The sequence below is a fragment of the Gymnodraco acuticeps genome, unplaced genomic scaffold (genome assembly GCF_902827175.1).
Source record: "Gymnodraco acuticeps unplaced genomic scaffold, fGymAcu1.1, whole genome shotgun sequence".
Taxonomy (NCBI): Eukaryota; Metazoa; Chordata; class Actinopteri; order Perciformes; family Bathydraconidae; genus Gymnodraco; species Gymnodraco acuticeps.
In genome coordinates this window covers 1,351,524-1,373,130 of record NW_022990646.1, presented here as the reverse complement: position 1 = coordinate 1,373,130, position 21,607 = coordinate 1,351,524, and the positions used below count along the sequence as shown (strand labels likewise).

Genomic DNA, 21,607 nt, shown 5'->3' with positions numbered 1-21,607 from the left:
TGATAAATTGATACCTCTTTTAGGTAACCCTGTGTTTGGGAAGATGGATTTCTTTCTCTGTTTATGATTTTTTTTTTTTCAAGGTCATCTAACATCTAGACATGTATTCAGTACCTGTAGAGGGAGCAGGATAGGGATGATGTCGATCTCCAGCCTGATAGGTCCGACCTTTGTGACCCCGTTGGTTGCCTCTAGCAGAATGGAGTCGTTGGTGTGTCCTGCAGCCTGCTGATGGTAGAGGATCAATCCCTGGTTAAGGTCCGTCTGGCTGAATACATTTGTTGGCTGTTCTCTGATGTTCTGCATGGAGGAACAGAGCAGAACAAGTTATCAAGTTGCTGGTCCTGTGTACAACTTGTGCAACTTTTGAGGGCCAGTTTGTAAGTCTAAAGTTTGTATACATTGTTTTCAGGAAAATTTATATCTATTAGGAGTTCTGAAAGTCTCAGGCCTAGAACACGCCTATATGTGTACAGTTATATTATTTCTATGCGTTTTACTGTTTCGTCCACACCCTACCTATGGCACTATGGATAACTGAAAATGGAGCTTTTGTAAAATAGAGTTTCAGTGTTGACAGGGTTTTTTTTGCATTGCAAAGAGCCTGAGTTTGTGCCATATCTCCTTTTGGGGGAGTCGTAAACGAATCAGAATTGTGTGCAATGACTCCACCACTCTACAGTTGACTGTACTTGATATAGGTGCTGCTGTTCTCCACTGTGTTCCTGGTGGTCGTCGGAGGGATAACGCTGAAGAAAGCCCCAGGTGGGAGGATATTGAACAGTAAATACTATCTCTGAGGGCTGGCTGTCCTCATGAACCACCTGTTTACACAAAACGGAACATAGTTATAACATTACATTGAACTTCTTATATACAAAAATCAGTTTATCTGTATAGAAATGGAAAATCCTATGATATAGCTGGAATTGTAAAAGTGTCATTTTCTTGCCTGGGTCCAGATCTTTATATCTTACTATCGACCGAATAAGTAGTAGGAATTTGTCTACTTTGAAGGTCTACCTTGTAAGATATATGACCAGGTGAGCAGTCTATTACATACATTCAATTCCCACAAAGGCATTACATTGACAGGCAATAAAGCTGTTATTGAATATATTCCTAGATTTTCAAGTAACTTAGTTTGCAAAATAAAAAACAAATACAGGCTGGAAAGTGACCACCAAGTTTTCCACGAGTCGTCTTCTTATTTTTATTGGCTTACCTCTAGGTGCTCCTTGCTAATAGAGACATTCTGTCCCTCTGCCACCACCACTGGACGGTTACTTATGACAGTTGGTGACCTCTGGTGTCCCTCCAGGTAGATTTTTACCCTCACTCCGATGTCAAGACGTATCTCCCTCGTCTTTCTGTGCAGTCGCCTCTCTGGGTCATTTTCCCTTGCTTTTACTGTCACGTTGAACCCGTCTGACAACTCATGGCTGCCACCATGGCGATACGCTAGTCGCCCTGCCACCAAATCTTGCTGGGTGAATGCTGTAAGTGCATCTGCTTCTGTTACGGTCTCACAATCTCCATCCGTAAAGCAGAGACTTCCGTGTTTAGGGGGAAGGAAGACCTCAAATACAACTTCCTGTGGGTCTCGGATGTCCATGTTGCTAAAGATGCTGAGAATAGCGGAGGTTAAGATCTTGATCCCGCCTCGCTGGACAATGAGTCCTGTGTTGTTCTCGACATGAATGTAAGGATCCTGCGCCATCACCTACACAACAGTCAGAAACTAAAGTCTTACAACAGCAGTGAGCCATCACATTGCAAATATCATTACTTACTTAATTTAACACAAAAATGCTGATATTTAATTACCAGCAAAGCAGTCGTAGAATGAGCTCTAATTTAGTGGCTAAAGGAAACCATCACAATTCTCACAATACTACTAATTCTATCAATATCTAAGAGTTTAATTGCCCAACATCACTGAAAAGTATAAATAAAGAAAAACATCAAATACATAATGTGCGAAAAACGTATAATCACCTCCAGCAGTGTTGAAACATAATGTTTCCCATCCGATACGAAGAGCACAAAACGCCCAAAACTCACTCCTTTGTGGACAAACAACACTTTTTTCTGAGAGGAGAGAAAAGAAGAGGAAACGATAGCAAACAAAAAAACATTAGCAAACAAAAACATAGAATATCTAGAGGTCAAATTCGAGATGCTTCTAAGCTATATTAAGTGAGACACAGGAGGGTATTTACCTTGACAACAACATCTGAAGACTAACCTCTGACTTTGTGATTCCAAATATTCTACAACCCAGGTGACCACATTTATGTTGGATACATTACTAAGTGTGCTAACCTGCTCGATGTCCTGTTGTGTGAACTCGTAGAGCTTGTGACTGGTATCACTTGCTAGCACCAGGTCTCCCATTGGAATCCCCCTCCTCGTGTACACCAACCAACTGTCCTCAAAGTCTGAGTCATCGTCCCGGAAACGGAGGTCATTCAACATCACCAACCTCTGCCCATCGCGGGCTACATGGAAAACTTTATCGACAACCCTGAAAGGTCTCTGATCGTTGACAAGATTCACAGAGATATTGAAGGTGTGTTCTGCTCTGATTCTGTCCTCCTTCTTATTGGTCCATTTGTGCGGTTTGTAAACCATAATGTTAAAAGTGAAAGAATCCTGCTTAGTCTCGCTGTCGTCGTGAACGTACATGATCCTTTCCTCAATGATATCCTGATTTGTGAATGTCACAATGTTGTCGTTTATGGAACTTGAGTTTGAAAGGTTGATCCTTCTTATCTGGCCGTGCCTTGGGCTCACAGTGATGCTGTACTGAACCTCACGGTTACTTGCCGTGTGAGTGAACAGCATATCTTTGCTGATGACTTTACTGCCTCCTTCCAGGGTTGAAAGGCCTTTGTTTAAAACAGTGATGGCATTTGACTCTGCATTGATGTTGATTCTGAAGTCGTAAGCTATTGAGTTGGCATGTGTTGAAAACAGTTGAAAACTTAACGTGTCTCGTGTGTCATCCTGCAGCGTGTTGAAGAGCTCATACTTCACCAAGCCATCTGTGATATTCTTTTGGCTGAAGGTTGAGTTTCTTTGTAGAGCTTTGTTGTCGAGGAATAGCTGCCCTTTCTTTGGTACTGTGAGGAGTTTAAAGTAGAGGTCGCTCTCATTGAGTTTAACACCCTTAGAAATCCCATAGAGGTCCTCAGGAGTTACAACAGAAGTCTGAACACCGTTGATCTCCATCTTACTGCGTGTGACTTTAAATTGGATCCACCGTACCTTGATTAGTAAAATAACCTCTGTGGTAGCTAAGGACCTGATGCTGATTTTAAATCTGAAGTAATCAGTAACGTTGCTCTGTGTCTGAAGACCATGGTAAGTGTTGAGGTATTGGATCCGTTCTTTCTTTAGAAGCTTCTGAGAGAAGGAAGTTGTCGGTTTCCAGTCACCACTTGAGTGCAGCCTTTGGAGCTCACCATATTGTGGCCACTCAATGACGTCATAGCGAATTTCTATTCCCTGATTATCCACATTAAGTTGTACTGCAAGGTGATTGGTTGTGATGATAGAAGCACCGCCTTGGTTCACCTCCAGTCCGGTGTTATTCACCAGTTTGTGTTCAAGTGGCACTGCCATAATCCTCAAAACGACTGTGTTGCTCAACTGTGGAAGGAATAAAGAAACACTAGTTGTGAGGATAGAATCATAGATATGGTAATGTCGTTAGTTTGGCAAACAATTGATTGCAATTTATGGAAAGTTAGTGGATCACTTAAAGGTACCATGTCATGCTTTTCCGGTTATTACCCGTCCCCTTGTGTGTTATGAAGGTTTTTCTGCATGTAAACGGTCTGCAAATCACAAACCCTCAAAGTACACCCTGTAGCGAATAAAACTCTAACACAGAAAATACCTGTCTATGCTGCCCCAGAACGCCTCGTTGGAGATTTCTCTTTTTCTTCCTGGGTACAGTGACGTGCCCATACCCAAATGGACCCATTGACCCAAATGGACCCATTGACCCAAATGGACCAATCCGTGGAGCCGTTACGTTACGTCCGCGGAGCCGTTACGTTAAGTCTTAAGACTTCCTCACACACACACACTCAATCTTTTCTCAGCTGCAGCTCCGCCGATTTCTCCTCACTGTGCTGTGAGTCGGTGTGTGAGCACACACACAAACTCCCAGCCAGGCTGCGGGTGTGTGTGTGTGTTCGGGCTGGGTTTCGCTGTGTCTCGCTGTCTCGCAGATGGCCACTGGGCTCATAGGGAGGGGGGGGGGGGGGGCAGGAGCTCCAACAAGCCGTTTAGGACAGACTATACAGAGATGCAGTATGAGAAACCAATGCGATTTTGGAAAATTGCACAATATAAATCTATTTTAGTATACCTCAACAATGGAAATATGATCAGTCGAAATGGCCATGACATGAGACCTTTAAGTGATAACAATTCATCTTAGATAACTGTGAATGTACCACATTTTACGGCATCAATTGTTGTCATGACATTCCAGCTTGATTGTTATATTAAAGTGTCAGCTAAATGAAAATGTAATGTAACCCACAAATGCCAACCTAGTGGTGATGCTAGAGGAAATGTCAGGGAATCAGTAAAGATAATGGGATTCATACTATCCAGTAGATGTTGAGAAATGTTTCTGGATAGTCATTCCTTAAAGCCCCTGTCACACTGTCCCGAAATTGACACCCGATGGACACACGAATATGGAATTGTGAATTTCGCACGAAGATGGCCCGGAACCACACACGAAGGCAACATTTACATTACATTTAAGACATACAACTGCAATGAAAGTACCAAAAACAATTATGTTACAGTACTATGATACTGTACTGATATCTTCAGACTTTGTTCTTTACTTTATCCGTCTTTATATGTAGAAAATATTACGTTTTCTCCGTAATGTTGTTTCCATAGCAACAACAACTTCCTGTCAACTCTCCTTCAAAATAATATATTATATCCTTTTTAGTTTCACAGAACACAAATTGGGTTATTTACATAATATGTTTACATGATTTTGTTGTGCAATAAAACAACTCGATGGACACACGATAAAGGAAATGTTCAAATTCGGCTGTGATCGTAGCAACATCGGGCCATTCGTGAGGGCATCTTAAGCCATCGTATGACCGCCGGTGGAATTTCTCAGGCTCCGGCAGCAAGTTCGTGAGCGGTGGCAAAATCTTTGGCATGGCAAAAAATTGCCGAAGTGTTGAATTCGTGTGTCAATTTTGCCCTTCGTAAGGCCATCGTGAGGGCATCTTGTTATCATCGGTGCCATCGGGCATTCGCCCCGATCAGAGTGAGGGTGAATGCACCGATGATAACACGAAGATGACACGATTTGACAAGATGCCCTCACGAGTGCCTTACGAAGTTGCCGCTCACGAAGTTGCTGCCGGAGCCTGAGAAACTCCACCGGCGGTCATACGATGGCTTAGATGCCTTCACGAATGGCCCGATGTTGCTACGATCACAGCCGAATTTGAACATTTCCTTTATCGTGTCAATTTCGGGACAGTGTGACAGGGGCTTTAGCCACTAGCATGGATAAAAAACACTTAACTGTAACTCTATATTTCACATACTTTTTGTTACAGATTATGGGTTTATTGCATCTTGGGCAAGCCAGTACATAACTTACGTTCAGCCCGTCGCTGACCCTGAATGCCAGACGGGATGTGGGGACCCCAGTGTGGACAAAGCTGATCCTACCCTCCTTTAGATCATTCAAGGAGAACAAGTTAACTGCCCTGAAAGATAGATGCATTCCTGTTAAAATTCCATGTTTTGTTCCATAACCCTGATTTGAATCATTATTGAAAGTCAATATTGAAATCTATCGTCCATTGATGTGTATCAGAAGCCATAGCACAGACCTGCCGGGGTTATCTTGATGCTCAAGGTGTCCAACCTCATTTTTGAGATTTCCCAGGGAGCTGAACACCAGGTCTTCAGGACTGCTGTCAGGGTCTGACACCCTCAGCACATCTAGTGTTAGCTGGAGACATTGTGGAAATATTGATTTTCATTTTGTAACAATAACACTCTTACACAGAGCATCCGGGAGTTCTGCTCTACATACCTGTCGTTTGGACCTTTCCAGCACAGTAAAAAGGTTCCCCGCCGGTAGGCTGAGCACGGGCGCATCATTAACAGGACTGATGCTGATGTCAAACCGATACAGGCGGTTTCCCTTTAGAAATACAGGAAGCGCCTTCTTATTGCTGGAGAAGACTGAAAAAATGAAGAAGTCATGCTGGTCCTCTGACCCACCGTGAACGTACATCACTCGGCCCTGCCACAGGTCCAGCATATTAAATGTCCGATCAACCTCCTCTGCTCCTGTCGTGATAGTCCTTGCCTGCCCTTTGTCCAGCATCCCATCGGGGTCAGGACTGAAGTCCAGTTGCAGTTGGCCGTGGGCAGGCTGCCTCTCAATAAGAAACATCATCTGGGATGGATGAATGCCCCATTTTTGAAAATCCAGATTAACCTAGAACGGAGAGCAAATAGGAACTGACTTTATATTGGTAATTTTGTCTTAATGAAAACTAGATGAACAGATCAGCAGGAGACAACCAGTCCTACCTTTATATGTTTGGGTTCCAGTGGTGCCCGGCCTCCCTCCACAACTTCTAGCTTTCTCAGCGACAGAAAGTTCTGGTTCTTCTTGTTGTTGGTTATTGATTGTGGGGTTGTAACATCAAACTGGGGACGATCTGTTTGGTGGGTGGTGGTCAATGCTTCTGGATCTGGCCCTGTCTCACAGCCCAGAGAAACGTCTTTGGTCACTGCAGAATTAAGCAGGCCCATTATTTGAGTGTTCACCCTAATTTCTCTGAGGCAGCCTCTAAAGGAGCTTGCTTGCCCAGCTAATTTACCCCCAGGCACTGCGGACATCAGCCCAGCTTGCCTTGCTTCTTCCCGGGCTTCTTTGTCCAGCCCTCCCAGAAAGAGAGGCCCTCTGAGCTGGATGACCTGGAGCTCCAGACTGAGGTTGACCTTGACCAACTCCTCTCCCACCTTCAGCTGGACGCTGCTGGGCAACAGATGCAGCTGTACAGGGTACCAGGTGCGGTTGCGGTTAACATGTGTTAGAGAACGCAACTCAAGCTTACTCCCATCTCCATTTCCGACCGTTGCCACCATGTTACCATCTCTAATCTCAATTGCAACAAACCCTCCCTTCTTGGCAGAGCTATATAGGACAACGCCATATTCTTCTGTGGCAGATGGGGACAATTCACACTCAAACAACAGCTCATGTGGCCCCTCCCAGGGTGGCAGAGATATAAAAGCTTTGGAGCTGAAAAAGCTGAGAGAATCTTCTATTGCAGAAAACTGTGCAGTACAGCCCTGTGATACCTTATGGATGCTCTTATACCCAGAATAAGGCTTTAGGGTGGAAAATAGGTTATGTTCATTGAACACAACTTTGTCTATGCAACCTTTAAACCCAGTGGTGTTGTTGAGAAGGTATGGGTGGTTCAGTTCGGCTGCCCCGCCAACAAAAAGTCCATCCTCAACACTGAGCTCGATATCTGGGCCTGGCATTTGCATGCTGGCATGAGAGTTTTGGTCAACTGTCAAGTTGACAAAATGCCCGTAGTGGGTCAGCTCTACAGAGTGCCACGCCATGTCGCTGAGATACATGCCATTTTCTAAGCAAATTGAACGCTCACCAGAGCCCAGGTCCAGACGTACCTGAGGGTTGATGGGGGAGGGAGTGAAAGATAGAGGGATGAAAAAAAATATTAAAAGTGATAACCAAGACACATTAAATGCAAGTCTTTTTATTTTATTTTACAATACAGACTTGAATTATTAAGACAAAGAGCTGCGAACATATCAAAGAAAACCACAACATGGTGAGAATCAACATGTTGTTAACTGTAGATCAAAGGCTTTTCCACATAAATGCAACCAAACTCTTTCATAAACAGCTCCTTTTCAATGTACTTGGAGTTTTCAATAAACCATTGCGGTCTTCTCGCTTGACGTTGGTCGTGAAGGAACTTGTTCTGAAATTGCCAGGGGGATATTTTTTTCTTTCTTGCAGCAATCTGACACCAAGCTGTGTGTTTTCAGGCCTCTCTCTGCCTCTCCAAAGGATAGTAAATGCCAACTTATATGAGCCAAAATTGCCCAAGGGGCAAATATTTCCTCCTGTTGTTAAGGTGTGAGGTTATGGAGGTGACAGCCTCTGGACACCTTTTAGTTTGACTAATTTGTATTCATACTGAAATCCAAATGTTTTTTCCCTGAAAACTGTCATAACACTTGTTTTCTTGCAAATGAAGAATACACACATCTTGCTTGTTGTTAGACATCTATGATGCTACTATCCTAAAATTATTAAACCTACCTGCAGGCGGCCAGAGATCAGCTCCAGCAGTAGGAAGTCTTTGCGTCCAGCTGCCAAAAACAGCAGCCCGGCCAGATCGGTGGTTCGAAATCGTACATGAAGAAACGTCTGAATGGATGTCTCCACTGTCCGCAGGTGGACATAGCCATCACCGTAGAACGACACTACCGCAATGAACGAAAAGACATGTGAGAAGTAGTTTGCCATCAAGGTTCCAATTTTCTCCGAAAAAGCTGTTCCAGTCAGTCATCTCAACTGGCATCTTTTTATTTATTTTTAAATTACATTCTTATATCTGTAAACCAAAACATCCAAAATATTTAAATGAAAATTTGGTGACCAAAGCCATTATCCCAGCGAATGCACATAACGTATCTGTATTGACTGGCTTGCTACACTGCACTTTAAAACTGCTATCCAAATTCAATTAATGACAACTAATGCATTCTGGAGCGGGTCATCCTGAAATGGTCTAATGCTAATTAGACATCAGTGTTGACCCAGATGACATAGGTTGGAAATGTAGTTGTACAACTATTCTTCCATTACTGCTGTTAAAGCAAAAACAATGTCATTAGTTGGTGTAAGGTATATGAAATAGTCAGAGAAATAGGAAAAGGAATGGGGTCTCCGAAATGACACAGTATTTGGGAAACATGAACCCTGAATAACGAGTGAGATGCATTAGTCTGGATGAAATTAGCTCACCAACCAACCGTTTATCCATTGTCATGCCTCGAGTCATATATTTACACACATTTTCTAAAGCCCTGTACTCATAGCTACAACTTATCAACACTTTTTCATGTAGTGTTTTAAAACAGTGTCTGTATGTAATTACGGTATGCTGGCATTTAAGAGTGAGGCAAGTGAACCCACCACTCACATGTGTGAAGGAAAAAGCAGTAGAACAGCGTTCTGGATTTCATCTGATTTGACCTACATCGGTATTGGTGCACTCAGTTAAAATGGAAACAAGTTTACACAGCAAATGGAGGTCAAAGAGTGTATGTGTGTATCTGACTCTAAAAACTCTTTAAAGTTCTCAAAACAGTACAGCAGTATAGAGTGGCAGTGAGACTGAACACAACATAGAATTGTGTCTGTGAGTGTCTCATTCATCAGATTCCTACAATTATCTGAATATAATTATCTCAAGTCCTTAGGGGAAAAAAAAGGAAGCTGAAACATTTGATTGATGAATAACTCAAAAAGATGCCATGTGCAGTTTGCACTGCCTGCAACAAATGTTTATGTTTAATTTATTATTAAAATATGTCTTATAGGGCTTGTCCCAGAGGGAAGTACTAGCATGCCGCTCAGTGTAAAGCCTATAAACCCGGTCAGTATAACCAGCACCTGTCCATCCCTCCCTAATCTGCATATGACACCAGTTAACATTGGATTAATAATAATCTCCTTTAAATGTGAATGCAGGTAATGCGCTGTAATGAGTAAGTGTAGGGATGAAGACATGTAGGACTCTCTGAAGCAATGCTGACAGCCCTGCAATGCTCCACATGCAGCAACTTGTGTTAAATTAGGAATGTGAATGGCAATTCTTTAGATTTGATTTAGTGAGACTTCTACATAAGTGTGTGGATTAAGAAACACACTTCGAGTTAAATGAAAACTGACTTGCCATGTATATTGAAATGAAGAATGAGGAACAACATGATAAAGATGACACTGTTTTGTTATTTTGATTAAATTACCTCACTATAGTAAACTCTATCTCATAAACCAAACTGTATCCGAGGGCTTTAACATTAAGCTGCCCACTGATATAGACACAATTTAACCTCATCAAAATCATACATATAATACTGCATGAACAATAATTTGTATCTAAAAGAGATTGAGATTACTGAAGCCTTATATTAAAAACTATAATAATAAACAACCATTTAAAACTAAGGATTTTCATGGTTTTATGAGGACCACTATTTTGCAAGTCATTCAACCATCATGTTATAGCATAATCATGCTGAGTTTTACCTTTTGCATCACAGTTAGGAAAAAAAGGTGTCCCATCTGCAAAGTGCCTTACCTCCATAAACGTGTCCTGCAGAAATCAGCAGGAGCAGACCGGCCACAAAACTCCTCATTGTTAGTAATGCCCGTATAATCTAAGTTACCTTTAGTGAACAGCAACATCTGGCTGCTTGACTATTGAACACCTATAGCCTCGACATGCTTTCCTGGCTGTGGCTTAGAGACTTTAAAGAAATATGTACCTGTGCCTTTCAGCAGTGAGGTGGAGCTCCACCCTCTCATACTCCTCTTGGCTGTTGTACCAAACATGAACACGAGGGGGAGGTGTCATAAAACATAAAGCGGCAGAGAGCAGTTTCTTGAAAGTCCTGCCGATTGCCTTGTTTTTGAACAAGGGATGTATCAATTACATGGGAAGATACTCAGACCACTTTGTCACAGCGATGCTGAAAGAGTGCAGTCTTCTGATGTCTGTTACTTATCGTTTCACGGTCAAAAAGGCTAATGTGGAATTATTATTAGATGATTTGTCACAGATCACCTTTTAAAGGAGAAAAGAGGTTCAAAGCATATATACAGAAAATCCTCATGATGGGTTCTTAACAGGAGAAGTGTTGGCCTCATAATAACCTTTGTCTTTCTAAAACGAGCAAGGCATAGTATTTACAGTGTAACTCAACACTAGATCAACTTTTTTTAATCTAATGGAGCTAATTAAATTGCCACACTATAAACACATAAATACATCTGCAGTGTGCAGACCGAAAGCAATAGTGATAGCAGTATAAATAGAGGAAGTGGCTTTAATCGAGCATTCAGCTACATAAAAGGTCAGTGTCTAGGAGTTAGGGAGACATATTAGCAGAAATGGAACATGATATTCTTAATCATCTTTTTTTTACTGTATTATCACCTTCATCTAAAGTCTCGCTGCACTGCCATGTTTCTAGCTCAGGATGGACAATCCCAACTCTGGCTCGAGATAGGGCCTTTTTGCGTTTTTTATTTTTACGTTAAGACGGCCTGAATCTACATTTTTGGTAAGGATGGTCTGAGCATGATGAATGTCCTGAAAATACCACGAGTTACCAAAGTCTTGAAGTAAGTATTGAGTATATAACTGCAACCGCAACACTAACAAAGTACAGTCAGGGGTTTTTAAATGTTTTTAAAAGGATGCAAGGACTCTACTTAGTTATAGTAGTGACTGCAGTTTTGGAATAAATGACCGAGGGACAGAAGAGAGAGAAAATGTGGGACAGAGAGAGAGGGAGAGGGAGGGGGGAGTAAAAGGGAACAAGAGGTTAAAGTAGGGAAATGTCCTGTGGCTGATTGAGGTGAAGTGGAAGTTTGGGTGTGATTGTTCAAACTGCCGGACATACTCCCTCGTCTGTATCCTGAACCCCTCCCACCCTCTAACCTCTATACACACACAGACACACACACATACACACACACACACATTGAAATGCAGTGTAACTCGGCTGGAGAGAGTTTGGTCCATTTTAAGGTTGAAGGAACACATAAGGGCTTTTATTCAGCTGCTGATTCAAACTCCCCTTGGCTCGCACATGAGAGGAGAGCTGGGTTTAGTCTTAGTTCCCAGGGTGTTGAATAATAGACTCTGCAGCCTGGTTTCTTAGACGGAGGGGTCACACCCAAAATGGGTCACAGTTCAGCCGATGACGGGTCCCTTCATGACGAGAGAGGTGGTGTGTTTTAATGAGCCTGGATCCCACGCTGAGAGGATTAGCGTCTTGTCTTTTGGGCTGGAAAAGTATTTTAAGTGCTAAACTAGGCTAAACTAGCAGTCAACCGAATGTTTGTATTTAGCTCTTAGTTCAACATTTCTCAGGGATTTAACTTTACTGAGCATTAGGACAGATTTCAAGGGAAATGTTCAATACTAACAGTCAATTATAGTTAAAAACTAAAATAATCATAAACTGTATACAGGTAAGGTTGTTGGTATTTGGGAACTATTGTACGTGAGGAACGTTTTTTTAATTAAAGGGACATTTTAATTATTTACTCCTACTTTTCTTAAAGATTTGGGAACAAACTGGTATGGCTGTATCAACAGTTTACTTATTATTATAGTTAAAGCTGTTTTAGCCTACATTTAAATTATGGCACACAATCATTTCTTCCTGGTTCCACTTAAGAGTACCATATCTGTGCATGCAGTTTAAATAAACAATTGAGGAATAAGAAGCGTATTTTGGGCCCAGTTCTTTCTAACCTTTTCACTATGTTGCTTTCTCTCTTTGACACTATGGTGGAGCTGAGACTCACAAGGTCGCTGCACAGAATTCATCAAGTTGACGGGTAAAATAATACAGTAACCAATGATGACCAAAACAATCAATCAACTTTCAACTAACCCCTGTAAGGTTACGAGCTGTGTGTGTTTTCTATACAAGGATGTATTATGTAAATGTTGTGTGATGCTCATTCAACTAAATACATTTGTTTTGCCATTTAAGATATTTGCTGCCCTTTTCCTCTACAAAAACAACTTCTTAACTCTCGAGCTTTGACATTGGTATAATACAGGCTAGAGAACAGGAACCACCTGTCTGTGGCAAACAGCGCATTGACCAGGAAGAGATGGAGGATTGGGACCGATTTAACTCCAGCTGCAGCTAAAACAACAAAAACACACCACACAGCTGGATGTTCAATCCTTAAAGGTCCCTGCTTCTTACCCTGTCACAAACCCACTGCTTTGTGTACAACTTTATATGTAAAGAAAGGAAAAACAGAAAGCAAAACCTGCTTCCCTCTTGGAAAAAAAACCAAAATAATCTTTCTTCCTTCCTCACTTTGCATCCTACATGTTTTGGCACACTTGTTCGGGCTTCTTGAACACGTGTCGGTTTCTATTTTGGAAAGGCGTGTGATACAGATCTATTGATTTTCGCTAAACAGACACTAAAAATAAGAACAAAAAAGCCCAGCACATTATCCACAGGTGCAGCTGAGATGAATGAGTCACAGTGTTTTGATGCAGCAGTAACAATAAAGTTAATGGAAGAAGGCTTGAAACCCTGTGTGGGCTCCGGTAACCTCGGCCCAAGCTTGTAGACCATTTCCAGCATAAATACAGTAATTGAGTGACACATCTATTTTCTATTTATGTGCTGGTTGCATAAGAACAACAGAGATAAGGACTGTGGAGAAAGGCCAGAGCCTCCGCCTGGGAGAAAGAGATGCAAAGGAAGTCCAGAAAGAGGCTTAGACACAGCGAGAGGTTTAGAAGGTCAGGATCCATAGATAGACATGAAAACAGAAAGGACACAGATAATTAACAACTGCAGTTTTTCTTTGCTTCGCGCTGAAATATCATGACATTTTAACAAAACAAAACAAAGAGCAGCTCTGGACATTCAATCGTCTTGGGGGGAGTGCATGTGTGTTTGTGTGTGTGTTTGAGAGAGGCAAGAGCTTGGTCGGCCATTCAATAGGTGTACTCCCAGCCAAAATGAACTTTGCGTTTGTGTGTGTGTGTGTATGTGTGTGTGTGTGTGTCCTATCTCCAGAGGCACCTCTTCAAAATATGTCTCATCTAAAGCTCGCAACACGATGCTGGGAACAGCTGCTACCTTTGCTTGGGGACACCTTTAAGCCTTTGTTTGTGTTTTCATGTGTGTCTGTTTGTGTGTGTGTGTGTGTGTGTGTGTGTGTGTGTGTGTGTGTGTGTCCGCATGTGTGTGCCCGCATGTGTAAGTGATTGAGGTGTGAGTCACTTTGAGTCATAGCTACTTAATTTAGCTCACTGGTTGAAAGCGAAGAGAAGACACAACAGGACACAAGTCACAAAAACAGAAGAGGGGATAATAATGAAATATACAGGATAAGGAAACATAACATAAGATTAGAAGTAGTTCAAATGAGAGGAAAAAAAGGCTAAAAGCAATAGTGCGATAGCTATCTTTAGCTAAAAGGTAACTGTCAAATTGAAAATGAGAGGAGCTTTGATCTGACTCTAGCATGCTCGTGTTTAACAAGTATATGGTGAGTTAGCAAGCACACTTTTGGTAATTAGCAATAACACTAACTATAGCTGATGCTGAGGAAATTAGTTCTTCAAGTTTATGGCATAAACTGAAGTATTGGATACACTGTTTTTGCACGATGAGGATGTGAGACAATCCTCCTGAGGGGTCAACAGACCAACATTAGCATCCTTGGAAAAGTCACATTTCCAATTTGAACATTAAGTAATCAAACAAACCATTTCCAGAAAGACTTCACACAGCATTACAAAAAGGATACAATCGACATAAGGAAATGTGTTTCCTTGATTCTAGTAGAATGTATTCATAAACAAAAACACGTTGGCATTGAAAATAGAAAGCGTTGAAAGTGCAAAAACCTACACAATAGAGTGAATAAAAACAAAATCCATTGGGCGTTTTACAATTACTTTCATTTTCCTTTCCTCCTTACCAACCTATTAACCGTGGATTGTTCTGTAAAAACAAAGACGGGCACCATCTGCAAGATCAGCACTCACAAGGACAAGTGACGGGAAGGGAAAGTGCAGAAAAGGAAGGATGGGAAGGGATGAGAGGAAACGACATTTGGTTGTCTCTCATAAGGTTTTACGTTTTTTTTCCCTAAATGGAAAAAACTATTACGAAATGGAAGTAACCTGCGTCCTTAAGCAACTCTCAGCCCCTTAAACAAAATGTGACTTTTTCAAATCAAGTGCATGAGGACATCACAGATTGTTCTTTGTCTGAATTCGATTTAGTGCTTACAACGTCCAATTCGAAAAGCTCACCAGCATATATACGCAGTTTCTATACTACAAGTACGTGCAAGTATCCACACAAATCCCTTACACGTACCATTTTGCTCTCTCCTCTGACACAATATCATCCTTTCAGTTTCAAATGATTTTTTTTGCTCTCTTTTTAATTCTTCCTCTTCATCCCAGTGACAAAGTTCACTCCCAAACAATGGCCTCCAGCAGCTGGTGGCCTGGCTCACTGCCAAACCATTTGACCCCGCAGCTTATCAGACAGTAACCATTCAAATACTTTCAAGCAAAACATAATCTGAGTCACTGCTTCTGTGTAAGTCATAACAAAATCCTGAAAAAGAAACACAGTGCACCGTCGTGTCACTAAGCCCGACTTCAAGATTCTTGTTGCACGGTAACACACCACTTACACATGTGATGAATGCCATGGTGATTTAACTGTGCAACGTGCTGCCACAACTTTGCATGTTATGTCTGTTTTCAAGCAGTTCAAACCGTCCTGTGTTCTCGCTACAGACAGGACTTGTAAGTGAGTTACAAAACAGGACATGCGTTACACATCATGTGCTTTACCCAAAACGTATCTGGTCTCTCCCTGTGATCTTTATCCATGCAAAGTCTAACCGGATTACCTACGGTGATACCATTTCTCATCGTAGGATTCCCACACCAAAGGTTTTCTTATTTTTCTGACCCAGGAATAAGTAAAACTAACTTGGTAGATGCATGAAATTGTTGACAGCCGAATGAAAAGTTGTTCTGTTGCACAATAAGGTGCTTTTTCATATGCTGGTAAGTTATTCGTTTTATAATCTTTTAGACATATAGCTATATGGTCTATAGTAGACTTTACGAGAAGCTCCACCTTCACATCGTTTTCAAACCTGGATTTCCAAGATTCCTTTCGTACCAAGCTAAACTAGAACATCAACTCTACACTGTCTTTTAAAAAACAACAGTGAGTCTGGGAGGATGGGCTGGCTGACGTTTATATGAAAGAGCCGATTGTAGAGTTGAACTACACTGAACACAAATATAAACGCAACACTTTTGTTTTTGCTCCCATTTTTCATGAGATGAACTCAAAGATCTAAAACATTTTTTATATACACAAAATAACCATTTCTCTCAAATATTATTCACAAATCTGAAAAAATCTGTGATAGTGAGCACTTCTCCTTTGCCGAGATAATCCATCCCACCTCACAGGTGTGGCATATCTAGATGCTGATTAGACAGCATGATTATTGCACAGGTGTGCCTTAGGCTGGCCACAATAAAAGGCCACTCTGAAACGTTTTAGGGGGGAGTTTATTATTAATTTAATCTTTGTTCTTGTTTTGTATCTATATCTACGCCGGGATCCGGAGTCGAGGCTGATCCTCTTGCTGTAGTCCTGTGTCTTGGATCCTCTATCCTGAGTTCTGGATTAAGTCGTGGACTTCGGGTCGTGGCTGAACCTGTCTCTGCGGTCCTGCCTTGGGTCTCGTCTTGCTGCTTCCCTGATGGCTTCCACAGGATTGTAGCTGACATCCTCGTGGATTCATCTTCTTATTACAGACACATGCATATCCTAACATTCGGTCTATATGCTGTAAAATGTATTATCTCTTCGATTTACACACGGCATCTATTGCACGTCTGTCCATCCTGGGAGAGGGATCCCTCCTCTGTTGCTCTCCCTGAGGTTTCTCCCATTTCTTCCCCTTAAACTGTGAGTTTTCTCTGGAAGTTTTTCCTTGTACGATGTGAGGGTCTAAGGATAGAGGGTGTCGTTTTTCTCATACTGATATTCTGAACAATCTGTGCTGTTGTATTTGCTGTAAAGTGTCTCTACTGTAGGCTATTTTTATTTTATGTACAGAACTTTGGCTCGACCAAAAATCGTTTATAAATGTGCTATATAAATAAAACTTGATTTGATTTGATTTGATTTAAGTTTAACTAATAATACATGGATGATTCAGTACATGAACTTATCCAAAGATATCTGGCTAGACACTACATCTAAATGGTGTGAATTGTCCTCATGACTTTTCTTCCACAGTTTACTGAGTTGCTGCACATCGTGCTGTGGTGCATTCACGCTGTATTCATGTCAACGGCCTATTAAAGCATTACTAGTGGATGAACACAGTCTAACAGTTGTGAGATGAACTCTTGTCCGTGTTGCGTCTCTGTGAAGACTTTTTCTTCCATCACAAAAGGATTATGGAACAAAAAAGGAAGGTGCACAATAATTTCACTAGTCATATAGGAGATACTTGCCTGCAGTTATTTTTACCCATAAAGAGGCAAAAAGTATCCAAAACAAAGCTTTTGCCTCTGGTTTAGTTGGAGAAATTGTAAGAAAATTATTTAGTGTTTGCGGTTAATGTTTTTCGGCTGTTTGACAGATGTTCGACTGGCCAAAGCTGCTTACAATTGTGCTTTTAGCTTAGGTCATACGCTTGGAGTTTCTACTGGAAAGCTGGAATTGTTGAGAGCTATTAGGACTCAACCATACAGACTACCTGGCCACAAACTGTGAGCTACAATCGTCTCAAACCGACAAAGCACTTCAGACTGTAGATCTGATTTCTGATTACCAGAAACTCTCCCACATGGCTCACACGGTTAATACAGTAACTCCTTCTGGTCCTGATTGCACCAATCACGTAGTCTTGAAAACATCTCCATTTTTATTCACAGAGCTTTCATTTCCAATCAACTAAATAAAACAACTAAATAAAAGCCTTTTCTGATCTGATGATTCCATTGGGAAGGTTGTATAATTAATCTCCCAAACAGTATTTGTTTTACAGCTGAAAAATAAATAAATTGTATTGTTTGACAAGGCTAATATAAATGTTTAGTCACAAAAAAGGACATGGTTACGGTTAGGAAAACATCACGGTTTGGGCTCAAATGACTACTTAATGAAAGGTTGGGGACCTTTATTGTCATGGTTGCAATAATAATAACTTTGATAAGGATAGGAAACAATTACAGTCATGATTAAAAAATAACACGCACACTGTTGCTTCGAAAAAGTGGAGGTCTTGTGTATTCAGGTCCAGCGTTTTGTTGACCCACCCACCCCCCTGCTCTCTGTGGACATTGTCACTCTACTTTGTTCCGGTCATAATCACTTTGGCCACTTAAGGGTTTACCGTAAACATATGCCGTTCCGGGCAAAGTTGCTGAAATGACTGACTGATCTTAGGAGGACCATCGCCTTATTTCTTGCATTTTAAACCCTTTGATGTTGTATTCACTGCCAAGGATAACCAATGATAACATATGCTGCTCTTAGGTATTATGAGTTTGCTTCATATCTGAAACACCTTCTGGAAACTGCCGTATATTTACTTATCCCTGGTTTTATTGCCCTCCCACCGTTTCTCTCCATCCAGGAATGAATCACTCCCATGAGAGGAGCTGGAGTGGCACTTCAGTCTCAAAACAAGCAGACTCTTCCCTCCCGTTTGGCGCTGATGTTTACACAGGAACGCTTTGTGGCCCAGATTCAGGCCACAAACCGTTGCTGATACTGTATATGAAAACCTTATGTCCCTTTTTTCTGATTTCCATGTGAAAGTTATTGAATCCATCTGAAGGATTCAATGCTCTACGGACTGAGGTCATCGTCAATCTTATGAATCAACTTTCAAATCAAGTTGGATAAACCCAATCATTATTTGGCAGTCTGAATGGAACTAAGGCTGATTTATTTCCCTTTGTTTGTTTCAATAAAGAATAATATCATAGAATAACCACTTCTAAATCATGTGTTATAATGAAATTGACTTATTGTTTAATCCACAAATGGTTTTATTATTCTCCTAGAATCTGACTACAAAGGATTACCCAAATCATGTTCCAGCCCAACTGAGGCTAAAACAGCTCTGAGGGATCCTATGAAAACCAGATGACAACAAAAACAAATGTGCCCGACAGAAAAGTCTGTTCCGAAAAAAAATTAAAGCTAAACAAGCAGATGACCCCCCCTCCCATAACAAACAGTCTGTCCCAAAACACACTCGTCCAGTCTGGGACAAAGTGGCGGGAATACGTGGACGACATACAAACGCAGACAGGCAGGAATGTTTGCCGTGACTCGTTAGTGACGCACTATTTGTTGTTATGCCACGCTGCACTGCACTTATTGTTGAGGAGGGACACTTCACACTTGTTGGGGGAGGAGGAGGAGGAGGAGGAGGAGGAGGAGGGGTTCTGTAGTGAGAATGAAAAGTCGAGGGTGTTCTCCATTCGTTCCCTTCTTTCCCTGAAAGCCCCCCCCCACTGCCCGTCTCCCTTCCACTCCCCCAACTCTCATGTTGTTCCTAATGTCTTTCCTGTAGAGGGGTAGGACCTGTTCCCACACTGAGTACATCCCTCACACACACACACACACACACACACACACACACACACACACACACACACACACACACACACACACACACACACACACACACACACACACACACACACACACACACACACACACACACACACACACACACACACACACACACACACACACACACACACACACACACACACACACACACACACACACACACACACACACAACCTGCTTCCCGTATATGGAGTCCTCAATATTGTTGCATGTCTAGATAGAGACTACATGGACAGATAAACAATATTGTGGTTTGTAAGATGTTTATATATATTCTAAACATTTAAGGACAAGATATATCCTTATGACTATCACTAATCATTAAAAAGGTCATTTTACTTTAAATTGTTACTTTAGAGTAAGCTCAGTTTGTTTTGATTGTTTCACACGGGGCCTTTTTAGATACTTGGGTATTAAGAAGTGACTGTTTTTTCATCTTTATAGCTATGAGGATTGGTTATAACTTATTTCTCTTTTCTGGAACGTTTTTTCTTCAGGCTACTGTTATCCACTTGTTTATGTTGGCTGGCATTTTCGTTCTCCTGCTGACGAAGTAGTGCTAACATTTGTACTACTTCAGGCTCAGTATTTGCTTGTCTTGGGTTCAAATGACTTTCGTTTTTCTCAGCCAGGAAAAAGAATGTGTCTCTTCTCTTACAAACAAGACAGTTCTCCATATATGACCAGAAACAACTGTGAACATGGTGTGAAGGGACTTGTTTTGCCATTACTTCTTCAACTTGAAGAGGCATTTCCTGTATGTCCAATGGCCTTTTGCCCAAAACTCCCATTTAAACTACTTTGTCATCATACAGACGTCAGTGCATTGATACAAATCTGATACATGAGAGATGTTAAAAGGTTTCAGAATGATAGAGGTGAATTGAGTAGGTTAATATCTTTCAAAAGTGTCTGTTGTGTAAGCTCCTGGCAAAACATAGTGTACCGAATAAGCTGACAAAATAGATTGCACAAGGCCAAAGTTTGAAATAAACCTTTCGTGTGCACCACTGAGCAGGAGGGAACACAAAGCTTGTTTCCTGTTTGTGTCACATTCAAACCCCTCCCCTCCATTTCCTTCCCTTGGGTTTGATTGTGCACCTGCGCCTAAAGGCCAGCGTAAACACTTTCAGCTGCTCGGCTGGACGCTGCATTCAGGCGCACAACAACACATGTGGAGAAACAATGCAGCTCCTGGGTGAAAACATGTTTGTTTTTCAGCCATCCTTGACCGAATTAATAGAAAGTCGAGGATGCCCTCAGATTCCTTTGCATTCTTCTCGTTTCGTGTGGACTGAAAACATTTGGTCACTGGGATGAATATAGATTTCACGTCCATCTTAATATGTAGAGGAATGAATGGAATGTGACCAGCTGCTCTACTCCTTGTTTAAACACAAGGATTCTCGGTCTAAGGGATAAATGTGGTCAAATGAAAAAGCACTACAGTTACTGGAGAAGGTTCTTTGAGAACATATAAGTTGAAAAAAATATACATAACATCGGTTATTGCAATATAATCAGCTTTATTTTCTTCATATTGGGAAGAACTAATATTAGTTTAGCAAGCTTTGCTTTAGCGTTATGTTTTATGAATGTGATATAAAAAAATGGCTGATTGATATCACAATATCTACCCACTTTATGACAATATGTTTGTATGCAAAACAAGGTGTTACAATATGGGAAATTGGCAAGTTAGTTGAAAATCAACAAGACACCCAACAATTGTCTTTGAAAGAAATGAAAGGACTTTGTGTATAAAGGAAAAGAAGGCCACTCTGTCATTTTCTGAATCCATTGTATGGATCCATTCACAAGAAGTTATGAGGTTGTAGAAAAACAATGCAAGAACAACAAGGAAAAACATTTCTTGCATCAGGCCGAGTTGCATTCTGAGGTTTCTCTAAACCAACAGGATTAATCGGTCATTGTCTGTCAGCAGGATGTCTTTAGATTACAGTGTTTACACTGCTAATCAGTGCAGAGTTGTAGTCTTTGTGAAGAAGATAAAGGGAAAAACAAGTTTTGCTGCATTTTGAATAGTCTC

The 21,607-nt window shown here is 41.3% G+C and overlaps 1 protein-coding gene across 3 annotated transcripts in view; it reads right to left on the bottom strand.

Annotated features, from left to right (window-relative positions):
• The window catches only part of LOC117554787 (chondroitin sulfate proteoglycan 4-like), a 37,239-nt gene that overhangs the window by 8,917 nt on the left and 6,715 nt on the right, over positions 1-21,607 (bottom strand). For 2 of the 3 annotated variants that reach the window (XM_034229302.1, XM_034229301.1), the window contains 10 exons: positions 8,387-8,550; positions 6,610-7,725; positions 6,104-6,514; positions 5,898-6,019; positions 5,663-5,771; positions 2,326-3,654; positions 1,999-2,091; positions 1,226-1,723; positions 693-824; positions 115-300 (listed from right to left, as the gene is read on the bottom strand). In XM_034229302.1, coding sequence (XP_034085193.1) covers positions 115-300; positions 693-824; positions 1,226-1,723; positions 1,999-2,091; positions 2,326-3,654; positions 5,663-5,771; positions 5,898-6,019; positions 6,104-6,514; positions 6,610-7,725; positions 8,387-8,550 — 4,160 coding nt within the window. Of the gene's footprint in view, positions 1-114; positions 301-692; positions 825-1,225; positions 1,724-1,998; positions 2,092-2,325; positions 3,655-5,662; positions 5,772-5,897; positions 6,020-6,103; positions 6,515-6,609; positions 7,726-8,386; positions 8,551-10,436; positions 10,585-21,607 lie in introns of those variants that run through there. The other variant, XM_034229299.1, reaches the window with a different exon arrangement.